We start from the raw sequence: 18233 nt of genomic DNA, 5'->3' as shown, positions 1-18233 counted from the left end.
CACCAGGGATAGGGTTCCTCTCGTCCTCACCTACCACCCCACCAGGGATAGGATTCCTCATTCTCACCTACCACCCCACCGGGGATAGGGTTCCTCTTGTCCTCACCTACCACCCCACCAGGGATAGGGTTCCTCTTGTCCTCACCTACCACCCCACCAGGGATAGGATTCCTCTTGTCCTCACCTACCACCCCACCAGGGATAGGATTCCTCATTCTCACCTACCACCCCACCGGGGATAGGGTTCCTCTTGTCCTCACCTACCACCCCACCAGGGATAGGGTTCCTCTTGTCCTCACCTACCACCCCACCAGGGATAGGATTCCTCTTGTCCTCACCTACCACCCCACCAGGGATAGGATTCCTCTTCTCCTCAGCTACCACCCCACCAGGGATAGGATTCCTCTCGTCCTCACCCACCACCCCACCAGGGATAGGATTCCTCTTGTCCTCACCTACCACCCCACCAGCCTCCACGTCCAGCACGTAATTCTCCACAACTTCCACCATCCCCAATGGGATCCCACCACCAAGCACATCTTTCCCTCCCCCTCACTCTCTGCTTTCCGCAGGGATCACTCCCTACGTGACTCCCTTGCCCATTTGCCCCTTTCTCTCATCTCCTTCCTGGCACTTATTCTTGCAAGTGGAACAAGTGCTACACCTGCCCCTACACCTCCTTCCTCACTACCATTCATTGCCCCAAACAGTCTTTGCAGTTGAGGCAAAACTTCCCGTTTGAGTCTGTTGGGACCATCTACTGTATTCAGTGCTTCCAGTGTAGCTTCCTGTATGTTGGTGAGACCCAACATAGATTGGGAGACTGCTTTGCATGACAACTATATTCTGACCACCTGGAAAAGCGGGATCTCCCAGTGGCCACCCATTTTAATTCCACTTCCCATCCCCACTCTGATACGTCAGTCGATGGCCTCCTCTACCGTCGTGATGAGGCCACACTCAAGAGGAACACAGCAGGCAACTTTCACTCTGCCCTCAAATTTACCTGGTCCATTTCCGACACCTTTCTCTCCTTTCTTGATCTTTCTGTCTCCATCTCTGGAGACGGCCTATCTACTGATATCGATGTAAAGGGGGTTTCTTCTTTTCCCTTTGTTACTGTGTATGTAATCAAAAGGACTTCTTTGTTTTGTTAACTAGCAGGAATGCTTCTTTGTTGCGAGAGAGTGCTGGGAGAATTGTATTCCTTTGTAAACCAAATGGGGATTAATGTTCTTTCTTCTGAGTCTGTAAGCTTTTGTTGACGGGCTTTTGGGCAGATCGGCACAAGGGGGTTGAGAGAGAGGACGCAGTGCTGTAAGCTGGGCGAGGACGGACCCTAAGCAGGGGTCCGAGGCCAGGAGGTACTCCGAGGAGAGGGGGATGAAGCTAGATGTGCTTGGTTGACCACTCGGAGGGTCCTGAGCTGTTTGGAGAGTCGAGGAGTTCGGAGGGTCCTGAGCTGCGAGTCGAGGAGTTCGGAGGGGATCGAATGGTGGCCAGAAGACTTCAGTAATTGAGCTCCAACGGCTGTGCACGAAGTGGTTTGGACTTTGATAAGTTTGGCGCCTTTTCTTTATTTCTTCTCTTCATATATACTGTATCGTTATTAATCACTTAGTTATAGTAACCTTTATAAATTGTACTCATTTAATCACTTATGGTGTACTGTCTGTTTTTGGGCGAGGCGGGGACATCACACAGCATCTACACCAGCTGATTACCCAGTTTGGCAGGGCCGAAGGCTGCTCCCCCTAGACGAGAACGAGCTGAGCGAGCCTGAGGCCACCCAGGGGGACTATAAGCCGACAGACTCTCACAGCTACCTGGACTATTCCTCTTCCCACCCTGTCTCTTGCAAAACTCTATCCCCTTCTCACAATTCCTCCATCTCCGCCACATCTGCTCTCAGGATGAGGCTTTTCTTTCCAGGACAAAGAAGATGTCTTTCTTTTTTAAACAAAGGGGCTTCCCTTCATCCATCATCAACTCTGCTCTCAAACGCATCTCTCCCATTTCCCACACATCTGCCCTCACCCCATCCGCCCGCCACTCCACTCAGGATAGGGTTTCCCTTGTCCTCACCTACCACCCCACCAGCCTCCAGGTCCAACGTATAATTCTCCGTAACTTCTGCCACCTCCAATGGGATCCCACTACCAAGCACATCTTTCCCTCCCTCCCCTTTCTGCTTTTCACAGGGATTGCTCCCTACGCGACTCCCTTGTCCACTCGTCCCCCCCCCCCAGCATCCCTTCCCACCAGTCTCCTTCCTGGCACTTAGCCTCGTAAGCAGAACAAGTGCTACACCTGCCCTTACACTTCCTCCCTCACCACCATTCAGGGCCCCAGACAGTCCTTCCAGGTGAGGCGACACTTCACCTGTGAGTCGGCTGGTGTGGTATACTGCGTCCGGTGCTCCCAGTGTGGCCTTTTATATATTGATAGACCCGACACAGACTGGGAGACCATTTCGCGGAACGCCTACGCTCGGTCCGCCAGAAAAAGCAGGATCTCCCAGTGGCCACACATTTTAATTCCACGTCCCATTCCCATTCTGATATGTCTATCCATGACCTCCTCTACTGTCAAAATAAATCCAAACTCAGGTTGGAGGAACAATACCTTATATACCGGCTGGGTAGCCTCCAACCTGATGGCATGAACACTGACTTCTCTAACTTTCATTAATGCCCCTCCTCCCCTTCTTAACCCATCCCTGACATATTTAGTTGTTTGCCTGTTCTCCATCTCCCTCTGGTGCTCCCCCCCACTCCTTTCTTTCTCCCGAGGCCTCCCGTCCCATGATCCTTTCCCTTCTCCAGCTCTGTATCACTTTCGCCAATCACCTTTCCAGCTCTTAGCTTCATCCCACCCCCTCTGGTCTTCTCCTGTCATTTTGCATTTCCCCCTCCCCCTTCTACTTTCAAATCTCTTACTATTTTTCCTTTCAGTTAGTCCTGACGAAGGGTCTCGGCCTGAAACGTCGACAGTGCTTCTCCTTATAGATGCTGCCTGGCCTGCTGTGTTCCACCAACATTTTGCGTGTGTTGTTCGAATTTCCAGCATCTGCAGATTTCCTCGTGTTTGCTCTTTGTATTCCATCTTGGTAGCTTCCAATCCGATGTCATAAGCATTATTTCTTGAACTCCAGTAATGGCCTCCCTTTCACCATTCTGTCCTCTCCTATCAGATTCCCCCTTCTCCAGCCCTGTATCTCTTTCACCAATAACGTCCCAGCTCTTTACTTCATCCTCCCCCCTCCTGGTTTCACCTATCACCTTGTGTTTCTCCCTGCCCTCCTGCCACCTTCTAACTCTAACTCCTCATCTTTTTTTTCTCCAATCCTGCCAAAGGGTCTCGGCCCAGAATGTTAACTATAGTCCTTTCCATAAATACTGCCTGGCCTGCTGAGTTCCTCCAGCATTTTGTGTGTGTTGCTCAGATCTCCAGCAGCTGCAGATTTTCCCTGGTATAGTGTCTCTATACCTTTCATACCTTTATAAACTCAAGCCTCATTCTCCGCCACTCCAGAGAAAACAACTGAAGTTTGTCTAACTACTCCTTATGCCTCTAATCCAGGCAGCATCCTGGTAAACCACATCCTTCCTATGATGGGGTGATTAGAACTGAATGAAGTTGGAAAGCAGCTTCACATTATGAATTGAAGGCAGTGTGCCGGAGTGGGAGATCATTACTGCGTGGTGACTTGGGGGCAGGCTAAAATGGAGGAGTGTGTGAAATGAGCATGGGAGGTTCGGTGCTGGACAGACCCCTCACCAATTCCCCCCTCCAAATTAGTGCCCAGCCAAGCTTAGTCTGGCCTGAGGTGTGAGCCTGTTCTACATGCCTGATACAGGTGATTTCACTCTGGATAAAGGTGGGTTCCATCATAAATATGGATTGGGAGTGCAAACTAAAAGCAGCCAACAGAAATGTGCACAGATCCAAGATTGTTAGTATGTTTTTGCTTGGCTTATGAGTCATGTTGACAAACTTTCACCAGGGCCAGTATAACTAAACTTTTTACCCCAAGTTTGTGCCCTACATTTCAGCGAGTCCTGTTGGAAGTGGTTTTGGTTTGGATTTTCCTGAACTAAGGCACGGTGGCCATTCTGACAAAATTCCTGTCTCTGTGTCGCCTGACTGCCACTTCTGTAATCTACCCCTGGAGGTGATGAGTTGGAATCCTCTCCCCAAGGAGCTAGCTCTGAGCTAAAACCTCAGCCAATTCTTCAACAAAAACATAACTGTCACTCTGACCCAACGATGATCAGCTTTGCCAGCTCCGGGTTTCGGGGTTGGGGATTCGATTCCTGAAGCTGCCTGTAAGGAGTTTGTGTGTTCTCCCTGTGACTGTGTGGGACTCCTCCTGCATTCCAAAGACACCCAGGTTAAAACAGTGAATTGTAGACATGCTATGTTAGCACTGGAAGCATGTCAATACTTTGGGCTGACTAGCATGGTTGTTGCTGGTTTGATGCAAATTACATATTTATTGTATGTTTCAATGTAATATGATAAATAAAGCTAGTTTTTCAACTTTATCCAGTATAAACCTCAGGTCAGACAGTGCTAGGTCATCTCTGGGTGTACTTTATTGTAAGGGAAAATAATCAGGTATTTTTTCAGTTTAACATTTCTCTCCCTTACTTGCTAATTGTAAACTGAGTTAGTGATAATTGAATTTTGCAATTTGAGATAAACTCTCCACTTCTGTTCCTTTACTCTCTCCTCCTGATCTACCCAGTTCCTCCTGCACCCACCTCAAACCCAGTGGCCATTTTGCTTTTAAGAATGTGTCTACCTGCACTTTCTATGTAACTGCAACATCATTTGCTGCATTCTGTTTCTGTTTTTGCTACCTCCATGTACTGATGTTTGGAATAATCTCTCTGGATGGAACGCCAGCAAAAGCTTTGCACTGTATCTCGGTTCATGCTCCACCCACTCCGTGTAGTCACCATCCAACACGTTCCTCACATTGGATCTCCTCCTTCACTTGGTTACATGCACCGCCTTGCTCTCTATCAGATTCCATCAGCTGCAGCTATTTGTCACCTCCCAGCCTCTGTCACTATTCCCAATCTCCCCTTCCGCATCTGCCTATCACCCCCTCAACTGGATCCACCCACCGCCTGCCACTTCTTGCTGCACCCGTCCCCTTCACTTTACTGACTACCTCCCTTCTGTCTTTCAGACGAGATGAAGAGTTAACCTGCAATATGGACTGCTCATTTCCATGCCCAGGTGCTGCCTGAGCTAATGAGTTCCTCTAGTAGATTCTAGTATGAATTGTACAGTTTGATGGTTGTCATGTTTTCCAGAAAAGGATTGTGTCGTTGAGGAATCAGGCCCATCAGATTGTGCAGCAAGCCCAGCTGGAGCACCAGCACTTCACAAAGGAGAAGAACAACCTGCTGGAAATGCTGCAGAGAGTAAGTGTAGAAGGCATTGGTGGTAAATGGAATGCAAGTGTGGTGTGATGCCTCGAGCAGTGTTTTAACCATCTGGGTGACCAAGGACAAATATTGGCATCAAGCGTTTCTCAATAACTGCAGAGTGTTATGGAAAATCCATGGGAATGTGGAGGGAGGGAATTCTGAGTCATTTACACAGAACGTACAACAAATAAACAGGCCATTCAGTCCAACACTATTTTTGATTCAGTCATCCTTCTCCTTTCTTTTCTCATCTAAATCCATCCCTTCATTCCTTTCTCCCTGAACCACTTGTCCAGCCATTCATTAAATATATCTGTGCAATTTTTCCCAGTCACTCCCTGTAGTAGGGAATTTCAAATTCTTTCTTTTGAAGACCTTATCAAGGTTTTTGGTGTTGAGGGGAAACACTCTCTCTACATTCACTTTATCAAAACCCATTCATCATTTAAAATGCTTCTATTAAATCACCCTTTCCTGTGCACCTGAATCTGATATAGTCTTTGTAATTCATCTCTGAACAGTTGCCTGTGGCAGTGTAGATTGTGAGGTCAAGAAATCATTTTTAATGTACAAGATGTTGATTCAAGAGCCTTAGACCAGCAGGACAGAAGCCGTCCTTGAGCCTAATAGTATGCATTTTCAAGCTTTTATATCTTCTGCCTAGTGGAAGAGAGGAGAAGAGAGAATGCTAGTGGAGGACGAGGTCCTTGACAGTTTCAATTCAGTGGGATGAAATGGCTCCTTTCAGAGTTCTTTGGAAATAAGAGAACCGGAAGCGGGAAAGCTGACGAGGGACAATGTGGTGGCCTTCTTCTCCGTCTTGTTTTACGGCGGTTGGCACCCAGCTTAATGGTGCATTACCGCCACTGCCTGCTCTGGGTGCGGATCAGTCCAGACTTACATTCTAAATCCCTTCACCCATTCACTCAATCTCACACACACACACACACACACACACACACACACCAACCTACACTTTATCCTTCCTTTTTTGGCCATCCTAGTACCCTATTCCTGCTTATCCATCGAGGAGCACTAAAAGAGGAGGACCTAAAGGAAATAAGGTTGGCAGCTGGGGGAATTTCTTGGAATCTTTCCAAACAAGGGTGAAGAGTTGAGCATTCACTCTTGTTCTCAAAAGAAAGAGAGATGAGGATTAAAACAGAGCTGGTCTGTAAGGTCATACTGATGAACTCCAGGACTACAAAAGAGCAGTGGCATAACTGGTGGTGTCACGTCTGTCACTGGGCTTTGGACCATTCAGTATTGGGATTGTATTCACTAGTACCAGGAGACTCTGCTGACCTAAGGGTTGGCTCCTTCTTTGTGGCCACCTGCTCTTTAACCAACAGAGCTGACCTGCACTCTTTGCAGTTTCACCCGAGATTGTCAGGAAATATGATGTTGTGGTTTCTGTTTCAATAGCAGACTGAGGCTCAGTAGCTCTCACAGGGAGAGCGGAAATGCCCGGTGAATTTGTAGGTGTAGCAGCTTGAAATTGCTTCCCTGCTCCACACACTGAGCTGCTGAATGATATTAATTACTTCAAGCTGACATGCTCACTGAAGTCGTGATTAGACGAGAATGTTCTTTCTCAAATGCGACTGAATTCCCAATGCTGGGCAACATTTCTGCTGCATTTGCTGGCAATGAGCGTTTCCTTCCTGAGGCGTCAGAGCCAGCACAGGAGTTTCACGTGACAGGTGGATTCCATAGTTCAGCCTACGGGATGCGAACACTGCCAGAGCATCTTGATGCTGAGGTACATCCTCATGTGTCCTGGGACACGTTACCAGTGATGCACCCTGGGGACACCGGGAGCTTTGAGTTTTTCAGCCACTCCTGGCCAGATGACCCGGTCAGGCTTGTGTTGATCGAAGACTCACTCGGCAGCCTCTGTGACGGTCCTGACGGCTCTGTCTTTGCGGCCTGTAATGCCAAGGAGAGAGTCAGTTCTGCACAGTGAGCAGCAGCAAGACCTCTACACCACACTTTGATAGGCTCACATCGTGCCCCCCACCCCTGTCTCTGGCACTGCTCTACCATCTCCTGGTATTTGGCTTTCTTACGCTCAGCTGTAGAAAGGTGGGAAGGCTCTCAACAAGCAGAGTTGGAACCACATTGCACAAGCTCCTTGGATGCAGAGAACTTCAGGGCTGATCCATCTGAAGAATTTGGCAGACTCAAAGGACCCAATATGGGACCTGTTTCCTCTGGTGGAGAATTGCAGTACAGGAGGGCTTTGCAAATTAGACTGAAGTTGTGTTGAAGTGAAATCAGAAGCAATTTTTTAAAACCAGCTTCTCCTCCATTAACTCTGTTTACACTTCCTTCCACGTGAAGGAAGCCAACGTAATCAGGAACCCTTCCTACACAGTCATTCTCTCTTCTCCCCTTTCTCTGTAGGCAGAAGATTGCAAAAGCTTGAGAGCACATGTCACCAGGCTCAAGGACAGCTTCAATCCCACTGTTATCAGGCTTGTGAATCAGTGCCATATGTTAAAGGTTACTTCTCAATCTCTCAGTCTGCCTCGTCTCGGCCCTTGCACTTCATTCACCCACCTGCACTTTCTATGTAACGTAACTTGCTGCCTTCTGTTTCTATGTTTGCTCCTTCGATGTAATGATGTATGGAATGCTTTGCACTGTATCTTGGTTCATGTGACAATGCCAACTAATACCAGTCTCAATACCAATACAAAGGCTGGGAATTTTAGAACCCTTTTTAGCTTAAGTCACAGAAGTCAGCTGAAGTTTTCTATACCTAGACTGGTCCACCGCTTGTTAGCTCGGAGCAGTAGTGAATTGGGAGCAAAAGTAATTGGAGAGAGCTCAGGTATGGAGATGGAAGGAACTCACCCTTCTGCTCACCCTTACAGCAGTCTTTGCTCTAATGGAGGTGGAAGAAGCTCTAGGTTCTGCTCTGCTGACTAGAATGGTCTTCAGGTTTAAGGCTGAAAATGAACACAAAGCGAGAACTCAGACCCAGCCGTCCTGCTGGAGAGTGGCAGAGTGTCTCACCTTCACCTGATAACACCTCCACATTCCATTATTAGCACAATGCTATCAGCGTTACCACCAGGGGACAGTTCTCCAGTGAACTGGGAAATGGGGTTCATTGCTGCAGTTAAGTGTCTATGATTGATGGGATTATAGTCAGACAGTACTTTACCAAACCCAGCATTATCCAGCAGACATCACCGACTGATCTAGAATGGTATAGGGCTACTTGTCCTTGCCAAACCCAACGTTATCCAGCAGACACCACCATCACCGACTGACCTGGGAATAGAATAGTTCCGGGAGTGTGTTTATTGAACAAAGTCCTGTCTCACCATTCAAGTTTCGGGAGCAAACAGGCAGCATTGATCAGAGAAACAAAAGCATTTTCAGCACCTTTTACTGGTTCACCAATAAATGTCAGGGGGGTGAGGGATCATCTTGTAAAGTTCGCAGGACATCTGCCAGCATTTTCTAATCTGAGTTACATTTAGCTGTAAACCATATACATTCATTAGCCACTTTATTAGATACAGGAGGACCTAACTCTGTGTATGTTCATGGTCTTCTGCTGCTGTAGATCATCTACTTCAAGGTTTGATGTGTTGTGCGTTCAGAGATGCTCCTCTGCACACCACTGTTGTAATGAGTTACTGTCAGCTTGAACCAGTCTGGTCAATCTCCTCTGGCCTTTCTTATTAGTGTGTTTTTACCCAGAGAATTGCCAATGTTTTATTCATTTTTTGACCATCCTCTGTAAACTGTAGAGACTACAGTATTATGCAAGAGAATGCTAGAGGACCAGCAGTTTCTGACTTGGATCACATTTCTTCCCTCATTCTGATGTTTGGTCTGAACAACAGCTGGAGCTCTTGACCGTGCCTGCATGCTTTTGCACTTTGAATTGCTGCCACATGATTGGCTTTTGCTTTAACGAGCAGGTGTACCTAATAAAGTGGCCACTGAGCGTCTATCCCGAGGAAGGGTGTCAGCCGGAAACGTTGATGGTCCTTCTCCCTCCACAGATACAAATACAAATACTTTATTGTCACCAAACAATTGATACTAGAGCATACGATCATCACAGCGACATTTGTTTCTGTGCTTCGCTCTCCCTGAAGTAGATGCTGCCTAACCCGCTGAGATCCAGCAGCAGATCATTTGTGCTCCAGATTCAAGCATCTGCAATCTCTTCTGTCTTCTGCAGTTCGCTGTGCCTCAGTTTATAGCTGTTAGTGGCAGATCTGTTTTAGATATAACGGATGGGCTATTAATGATCGAAACCGTTGTTCCCCTCAGGAAAAAGAGAACCTGACGAGTGTGGAGAAGGTCTACTGTGCAAACACCGGGAGGACCAGACTTCCTATCAATCCAAATATACTCAAAGAGGTAATTTCACCTTTCCCAGCCTGCAAACTGCCCTGCTAACAGAATTTTCTTTTGCAAATATTACACATTTTAATGCTGCATTGAGTGTGTGGTGCGAGTGATGCTTTGAATGTGATTTCTCGAGTTTGTTCCTCTGTACAGCAACTTACCGCCTGGCAGAACTGGTGCTTAACCTCACTTCCATTGGCACCCGCTGGGCCCCAGCTACACCTGCCTTGTCATTGGCTCCATGGAGCATTCCATGTTCAAAGACTACACCAACTCTCTCCCTGCTGCATCGACAATTGCATCGGTGCTGTCTCCTACACCCGTACAGAACTCAACAATTTTATGAATTTCGCTACCAACTTCCACCCTACACTCAGATTCAATTGGCCTACCTCCATCACCTACCTCGCCTGCCTTGAGACAAACTATTAAGCAACATTTACTACAAGCCCATGGACTCTCACAGCTACCTCACTTTGCACCGTTTCTTGTAAGGATAACATCCCTTTCTCCCTGTTTCTCTGTCCTCATTGCATCTGTTCTTGAGACGGGCTCTTCCATGCCAGGACACCTGAGCAAAGGCCTGAGGTGTCCTTTTTTTTGCAGAAAGCAGGGCTTCAATGCCTAGTGTTATTGATGAAGGCCTCACCCCAATTTCATGTGTTTCTATTCTTACCCCATCTCTGACAGAATACCCTGGTCCTCTCCTACCACAAGAAAACACAGTCTCAACAGGCTGAGAGTGGATTCTTCTTGTTAGGGAATCTAGAATCAGGGTTATTGTTCAAAAATAAGTGGTCGCAGATTTCAGACAGATTTCTCCCTGAAGGTCATGAGTCTTTGGATATTGTTAATTGGGTATTAACAATGGGAAAGCGGGTGAAAGGTTACAAAAGGTGTACTGGTATTGGGATTACAGTCAGATAGAATCTTGTTGAATGTTGGATTGAAGGTTCCTGCACCTGATGTTAGTGTACAAGGTAGAATATCAAATTATACAACACAGAAGCAGACACTTCAGCCCTGTTGTTTGTACCATGCATGATGCCATGCTAAACTGATGTCATCTTCCTGTGTGTGACCCATTCCCTGCATATTCCTCTATCTGTTTAATCACCACAATCGCACCCGCCTCCACCACCATCCCTGGTGGTGCAGCCCAGGCACCCACCGCTCTCTGTATAAAAGTACTTGTCCTGCATATCTCCTCTCCGTCCCCATTGCATCTGTTCTTGAGACGGGCTCTTCCATGCCAGGACACCTGAGCAAATGCATGCTCTCTAGTATTTAACATTTCTACACTGGGATAAAGATTCTAACTGTCCACCTGTGCCTTTTGTTTCATAACTTCCCATCGGGTCACCAAGCCTCGGAGCTGCCTCAGTGAGAGGCTGAACCACTGTGGCAATTCGGGGTGTGGGTCGCTGAAGCTGCCCTCTGGCCGGTGCGGGGACATAGATCGGACAGAAGAGGGAGGCCACACCTCCTCCATCCTGTGCTTCCCTCTTCACTTGTTAATCTGTGGCAGCCCTCAAGTTCATATGTTAGATTAGAGTCTTAACTCTAAAGTTAAACTGATCTCTTTCCACCCCAAGGATATGCTGGGATGTGGCAACTTGACCATCTTCTCCTGACACTGAGTAACACACTCCACTCTACCCCATGTCCCCCGACACTAGTTCTCAATTCATAGCGTGTGCTCATGTACAGCAGGATACAGGAATAATGAAAAACAGCAGCATCTCACCTACAGAGAACATATGATACACTGTAAACTGCAAAATTATACTGGATGGTGGAAAAAAGCAAAAATATAAACAAAGACACAATCAAGGACAAGTGCAATGTTGTTGTAAGACCTGGTCCAGAATGTGGCTGAGATGAGCTTCCCATTGATAATAAGTCCTACTCCCATGAAACTAGGCTCACCCCCTTCTCCATCTCCACATTGCTGTCCCAAAAGCCTGCTTCGTTGACACTTGAACTGGTTCACAAATCCAGCAGGCTTCCCTGGGCATTGAGTCCCATTTCTCATGTCACAGTGTTCACCTGGAGGAGCACATCCGATGTTATTCCTCTGAACAGTATTATATTGCAGTCACACTCTCGGTTGTGTCAACCGTATTACATTACAGTAACACTCTCAGGTGTGCAATTTGTATTACATTACAGTCACACTCTCAGGTGTGCAATCTGTATTACATTATAGTCACACTCTCAGGTGTGCAATCTGTATTACATTATAGTCACACTCTCAGGTGTGCAATCTATATTACATTGCAGTTACACTCTCAGGTTTGCAAACTGTATTACATTGCAGTCACACTCTCAGGTGTGCAATCTGTATTACATTACAGTCACACTCTCAGGTGTGCAATCTGTATTACATTATAGTCACGCTCTCAGGATTGCAAACTGTATTACATTGCAGTTACACTCTCAGGATTGCAAACTGTATTACATTGCAGTCACACTCTCAGGTGTGCAATCTGTATTACATTACAGTCACACTCTCAGGTGTGCAATCTGTATTACATTATAGTCACGCTCTCAGGTTTGCAAACTGTATTACATTACAGTCACACTCTCAGGTGTGCAATCTGTATTACATTATAGTCACGCTCTCAGGTTTGCAAACTGTATTACATTGCAGTCACACTCTCAGGTGTGCAATCTGTATTACATTACAGACACACTCTCAGGTGTGCAATCTGTATTACATTATAGTCACGCTCTCAGGTTTGCAAACTGTATTACATTGCAGTCACACTCTCAGGTGTGCAATCTGTTACATTATAGTCACACACTCAGGTGTGCAATCTGTATTACATTATAGTCACACTCTCAGGTGTGCAATCTGTATTACATTACAGTCACACTCTCAGGTGTGCAATCTGTATTACATTATAGTCACACTCTCAGGTGTGCAATCTGTATTACATTATAGTCGCTCTCTCAGGTGTGCAATCTGTATTACATTATAGTCACACTCTCAGGTGTGCAATCTGTATTACATTGCAGTCACACTCTCAGGTGTGCAATCTGTATTACATTATAGTCACACTCTCAGGTGTGCAATCTGTATTACATTGCAGTCACACTCTCAGGTTTGCAAACTGTATTACATTATAGTCACACTCTCAGGTTTGCAAACTGTATTACATTACAGTCACACTCTCAGGTGTGCAATCTGTATTACATTGCAGTCACACTCTCAGGTTTGCAAACTGTATTACATTATAGTCACACTCTCAGGTTTGCAAACTGTATTACATTGCAGTCACACTCTCAGGTTTGCAATCTGTATTACATTGCAGTCACACTCTCAGGTGTGCAATCTGTATTACATTATAGTCACACTCTCAGGTGTGCAATCTGTATTACATTGCAGTCACACTCTCAGGTTTGCAAACTGTATTACATTATAGTCACACTCTCAGGTTTGCAAACTGTATTACATTACAGTCACACTCTCAGGTGTGCAATCTGTATTACATTGCAGTCACACTCTCAGGTTTGCAAACTGTATTACATTATAGTCACACTCTCAGGTTTGCAAACTGTATTACATTGCAGTCACACTCTCAGGTTTGCAAACTGTATTACATTACAGTCACACTCTCAGGTGTGTAAACAGTATCACATTGCAGTCACACTCTCAGTTGTGCAAACAGTATTACATTGCAGTCACACTCTCAGTTGTGCAAACAGTATTACATTACAGTAACACTCTCAGGTTTGCAAACTGTATTACATTTCCACTCCCTCATCTCCCCCTCATGCCTTCCCATGTGTGCAAACAGTATTACATTGCAGTCACACTCTCAGGTATGTAAACAGTATCACATTACAGTCACACTCTCAGGTATGTAATCTGCCTCCATCTCTGTAATTCAATTGTGTTTGTTTCTCCACTTTCACGTTCATCGTGTCTCTGCACTCCATCAGCTCTCCCTGCTGATGAAAGATCATCTCTTTCCAGTCCATCGTAACTCTCCACTTCCTCATCTCCCCTTCATGTCCCCCTTAGGTCTACCTGCTCTGTCACCACCCCCTCATGCCTATCCGCTCCCTCACTACCCCCTCAGGCCTACTCACCCACTCCCTACCCCCATCATGCCTACCCACTCTCTCACTAATCCCTTAATGCCTACCCACTCCTTCATCTCCCTCTCATTCCTTCCCACTCCCTCATCTCCCCCTTATGCCTTCCCACTCCCTCATTTCCCCCTCATGCCTTTCCACTCCCTCATCTCCCCCTTATGCCTTCCCACTCCCTCATCTCCCCCTCATGCCTATCCACTCTCTCACTACCTCCTCATGCCTACTTACTCCCTCATATATCCCTCATTCCTTACAACTCCCTCAGTACTTCCTCATGTCTACCCACTCCCTCACTATCCCCACATGTCTATCCACTCCCTCACTATCCCCTCATGTCTATCCACTCCTTCACTATCCCCTCATGTCTACCCACTCCCTCATTATCCCCTCATGTCTATCCACTCCCTCACTATCCCCTCATGTCTATCCACTCCCTCACTATCCCCTCATGTCTACCCACTCCTTCACTATCCCCTCATGTCTACCCACTCCCTCACTATCCCCCATGTCTATCCACTCCCTCACTATCCCCTCATGTCTAACCACTCCCTCACTATCCCCTCATGGCTACCCACTCCCTCACTATCCCCTCATGTCTATCCACTCCCTCACTATCCCCTCATGTCTACCCACTCCCTCACTATCCGCTCATGGCTACCCACTCACTCACTATCCCCTCATGTCTATCCACTCCCTCACTATCCCCTCATGTTTACTCACTCCCTCACTATCCCCTCATGTCTATCCACTCCCTCACTATCCCCTCATGTCTACCCACTCCCTCACTATCCCCTCATGTCTATCTACTCCCTCCCTATCCCCTCATGTATACCCACTCCCTCACTATCCCCTCATGTCTACCCACTCCCTCACTATCCCCTCATGTCTATCCACTCCCTCACTATCCCTTCATGTCTACCCACTCCCTCACTATCCCCTCATGTCTACCCACTCCCACACTATCCCATGTCTATCCACTCCCTCACTATCCCCTCATGTCTACCCACTCCCTCACTATCCCCTCATGTCTATCCACTCCCTCACTATCCCTTCATGTCTACCCACTCCCTCACTATCCCCTCATGTCTACCCACTCCCACACTATCCCATGTCTATCCACTCCCTCACTATCCCCTCTTGTCTACCCACTCCCTCACTATCCCCCATGTCTATCCACTCCCTCACTATCCCCCATGTCTATCCACTCCCTCACTATCCCCTCATGTCTACCCACTCCCTCACTATCCCCTCATGGCTACCCACTCACTCACTATCCCCTCATGTCTATCCACTCCCTCACTATCCCCTCATGTCTACCCACTCCTTCAATATCCCCTCATGTCTACCCACTCCCTCACTATCCCCTCATGTCAACCCCCTCACTATCCCCTCATGTCTATCCACTCCCTCACTATCCCCTCATGTTTACCCACTCCCTCACTATCCCCTCATGTCTATCCACTCCCTCACTATCCCATCATGTCTACCCACTCCCTCACTATCCCCTCATGTCTACCCACTCCCTCACTATCCCCTCATGTCTACCCACTTCCTCACTATCCCTTCATGTCTACCCACTCCCTCACTATCCCATGTCTATCCACTCCCTCACTATCCCCTCATGTCTACCCACTCCCTCACTATCCCCTTATGTCTATCCACTCCCTCACTATCCCCTCATATCTACCCACTCCCTCACTATCCCCTCATGTCTACCCACTCCCTCACTATCCCCTCATGTCTACCCCCTCACTATCCCCTCATGTCTATCCACTCCCTCACTATCCCATGTCTACCCACTCCCTCACTATCCCCTCATGTCTATCCACTCCCTCACTATCCCCTCATGTATACCCACTCCCTCACTATCCTCTCATGTCTACCCACTCCCTCACTATCCCCTCATGTCTATCCACTCCCTCACTATCCCTTCATGTCTATCCACTCCCTCACTATCCCATCATGTCTACCCACTCCCTCACTATCCCCTCATGTCTACCCACTCCCTCACTATCCCCTCATGTCTACCCCCTCACTATCCCCTCATGTCTATCCACTCCCTCACTATCCCCTCATGTCTACCCACTCCCTCACTATCCCCTCATGTCTATCCACTCCCTCACTATCCCTTCATGTCTATCCACTCCCTCACTATCCCATCATGTCTACCCACTCCCTCACTATCCCCTCATGTCTACCCACTCCCACACTATCCCATGTCTATCCACTCCCTCACTATCCCCTCTTGTCTACCCACTCCCTCACTATCCCCTCATGTCTACCCACTCCTTCACTATCCCCCATGTCTATCCACTCCCTCACTATCCCCTCATGTCTACCCACTCCTTCACTATCCCCCATGTCTATCCACTCCCTCACTATCCCCTCATGTCTACCCACTCCTTCACTATCCCCCATGTATACCCACTCCCTCACTATCCTCTCATGTCTACCCACTCCCTCACTATCCCCTCATGTCTACCCACTCCCTCACTATCCCATCATGTCTACCCACTCCCTCACTATCCCCTCATGTCTACCCACTCCCTCACTATCCCCTCATGTCTACCCACTTCCTCAGTCTCTTTACTTATTTTAAAGAGTTGGGTCGCGGACTCGGCAACCACAGTAAACCTCAACATTCCCTTGTTAACCCTTACCTAATCATGGGACATCTACAATGAGCAGACAACCAGAAACTTCCAGGGAAAACCCTCACATTCCATGGGGAGGACGTACAGACTCCTTCCAGGCAGGACCAGAATTGAACTCCAAACTTCAGCATGCCGGGAGCTGTAATAGTGTTATCCAAACCGCGTGGTATTGTGACATCCTCCCTCTCCCTCACCCCCTCTCTCCCTCCATCACCCCACCCCCTCTCGTCCCTGCCCCTCCCTCAACCCCCCTTCCTGCTCTCCCCTCTGTCCCTCACACCCCTCTCCCTCACCCCCCCCCCCCCACCTCACTCCCCGTCCCTGCTGTATCCGCCACTGCTGGCATTGTGCGTTGTGCCTTTGAACCCTGGGTTTTCTGCTCCTTTGCCAGGAATATGTGACTGTCAGCCAGGTCAGTGAGTTGTACAGCACCAGCTGCCCTGGTGTGTGGGTGGCGCCAGCTGCTGACGAGACCAGCCACCAGCAGACAGGGACGCTTCACTCTCAGGAGCTCGGTTCTCTTCATCAGTTGTGCCTGTCTGGGATTGGGATTTAATGGATGGCACTCACAGACACCACACTGCAGCAGTCCCTCTGCCCCTGGTGACCACCAGCCACCCATTTGTACAAATGCTACACTCCATCTTCTCGTCTGCCCCAGCAGCGTTAATTTCCAGCCGAAAGGCCCCGTGGCCTGCCTGCCTGCCTCCCCTCCTGCCCGTGTTGAACAAGATTGGCACTGTGCTGTCAGGGGCAAGAGGACCGTGGGTTGGGCTTTGGGCTCTGCGTTTAGACCCCCCTTCTGCCCCATGGTATGGGGGATTGGGGAGCCCAACACCCGAGCAATCCGGCCCAGCTCGAGGTACCCGCTCCTTCCCTCCCTGCCCAGACCCTGCCCCTGGGGAGTGAGCCCACCAGTTACGAGGGGGCCAAGTTATTTAACTGATCCTGAGACTGAGTTAGATTCACTCCTTGGGCTTTTGCTCCTGGCTAGGTCACTGGCTGGGTCAGGGGGGTCTCACTCGGGCACCGGAGGACCCACGTTCAGTAAATCAGCCCATGCCGGGGACGGGATGTGACCACTGAGTCTCTGAATTTACAGCTGGACTGAGATGTAAGAAGCCAGCCTCCCTATGGGACACCCCTGCTTGCTAAACCCCTTTTTGCGTGCTGCACTCTCATTTGACACCATTTCAGCCATCGAGTCCCTGCTAGCCATCAGTCATATTCCCCCATATCACATTCTCCTTTAGTATCCCATGGAACGACCAGTGTCGTTCATCTCTGGTGAAAAACGGTGACTGTACCCACTGTGCCCGTGGTCTCAGCTGAGAGATACTGACTGTACCCACTGTGCCCGTGGTCTCTGCTGAGAGACAGTGACTGTACCCACTGTGCCCGTGGTCTCTGGTGAGAGACACTGACCGTACCCACTGTGCCCGTGGTCTCTGGTGAGAGAGACTGACTGTACCCACTGTGCCCATGGTCTCTGGTGAGAGACAGTGACTGTACCCACTGTGCCCGTGGTCTCTGGTGAGAGATACTGACTGTACCCACTGTGCCCGTGGTCTCTGCTGAGATATACTGACTGTACCCACTGTGCCCGTGGTCTCTGCTGAGAGATACTGACTGTACCCACTGTGCCCGTGGTCTC

General features: G+C 48.3%; 1 protein-coding gene across 3 annotated transcripts in view; it reads left to right on the top strand.

Annotated features, from left to right (window-relative positions):
- Window positions 1-18233, top strand: part of LOC132393023 (pleckstrin homology-like domain family B member 2) — a 414321-nt gene that overhangs the window by 195776 nt on the left and 200312 nt on the right. For all 3 annotated transcript variants that reach the window (XM_059967716.1, XM_059967715.1, XM_059967717.1), the window contains 2 exons: window positions 5328-5438; window positions 9744-9833. In XM_059967716.1, coding sequence (XP_059823699.1) covers window positions 5328-5438; window positions 9744-9833 — 201 coding nt within the window. The remainder of the gene's footprint in view (window positions 1-5327; window positions 5439-9743; window positions 9834-18233) is intronic.

Source organism: Hypanus sabinus, chromosome 4, assembly GCF_030144855.1.
Source record: "Hypanus sabinus isolate sHypSab1 chromosome 4, sHypSab1.hap1, whole genome shotgun sequence".
NCBI lineage: Eukaryota > Metazoa > Chordata > Chondrichthyes > Myliobatiformes > Dasyatidae > Hypanus > Hypanus sabinus.
The sequence above is the reverse complement of the archived record's forward strand: the minus strand, read 5'-3'. Positions and strand labels throughout refer to the sequence as shown.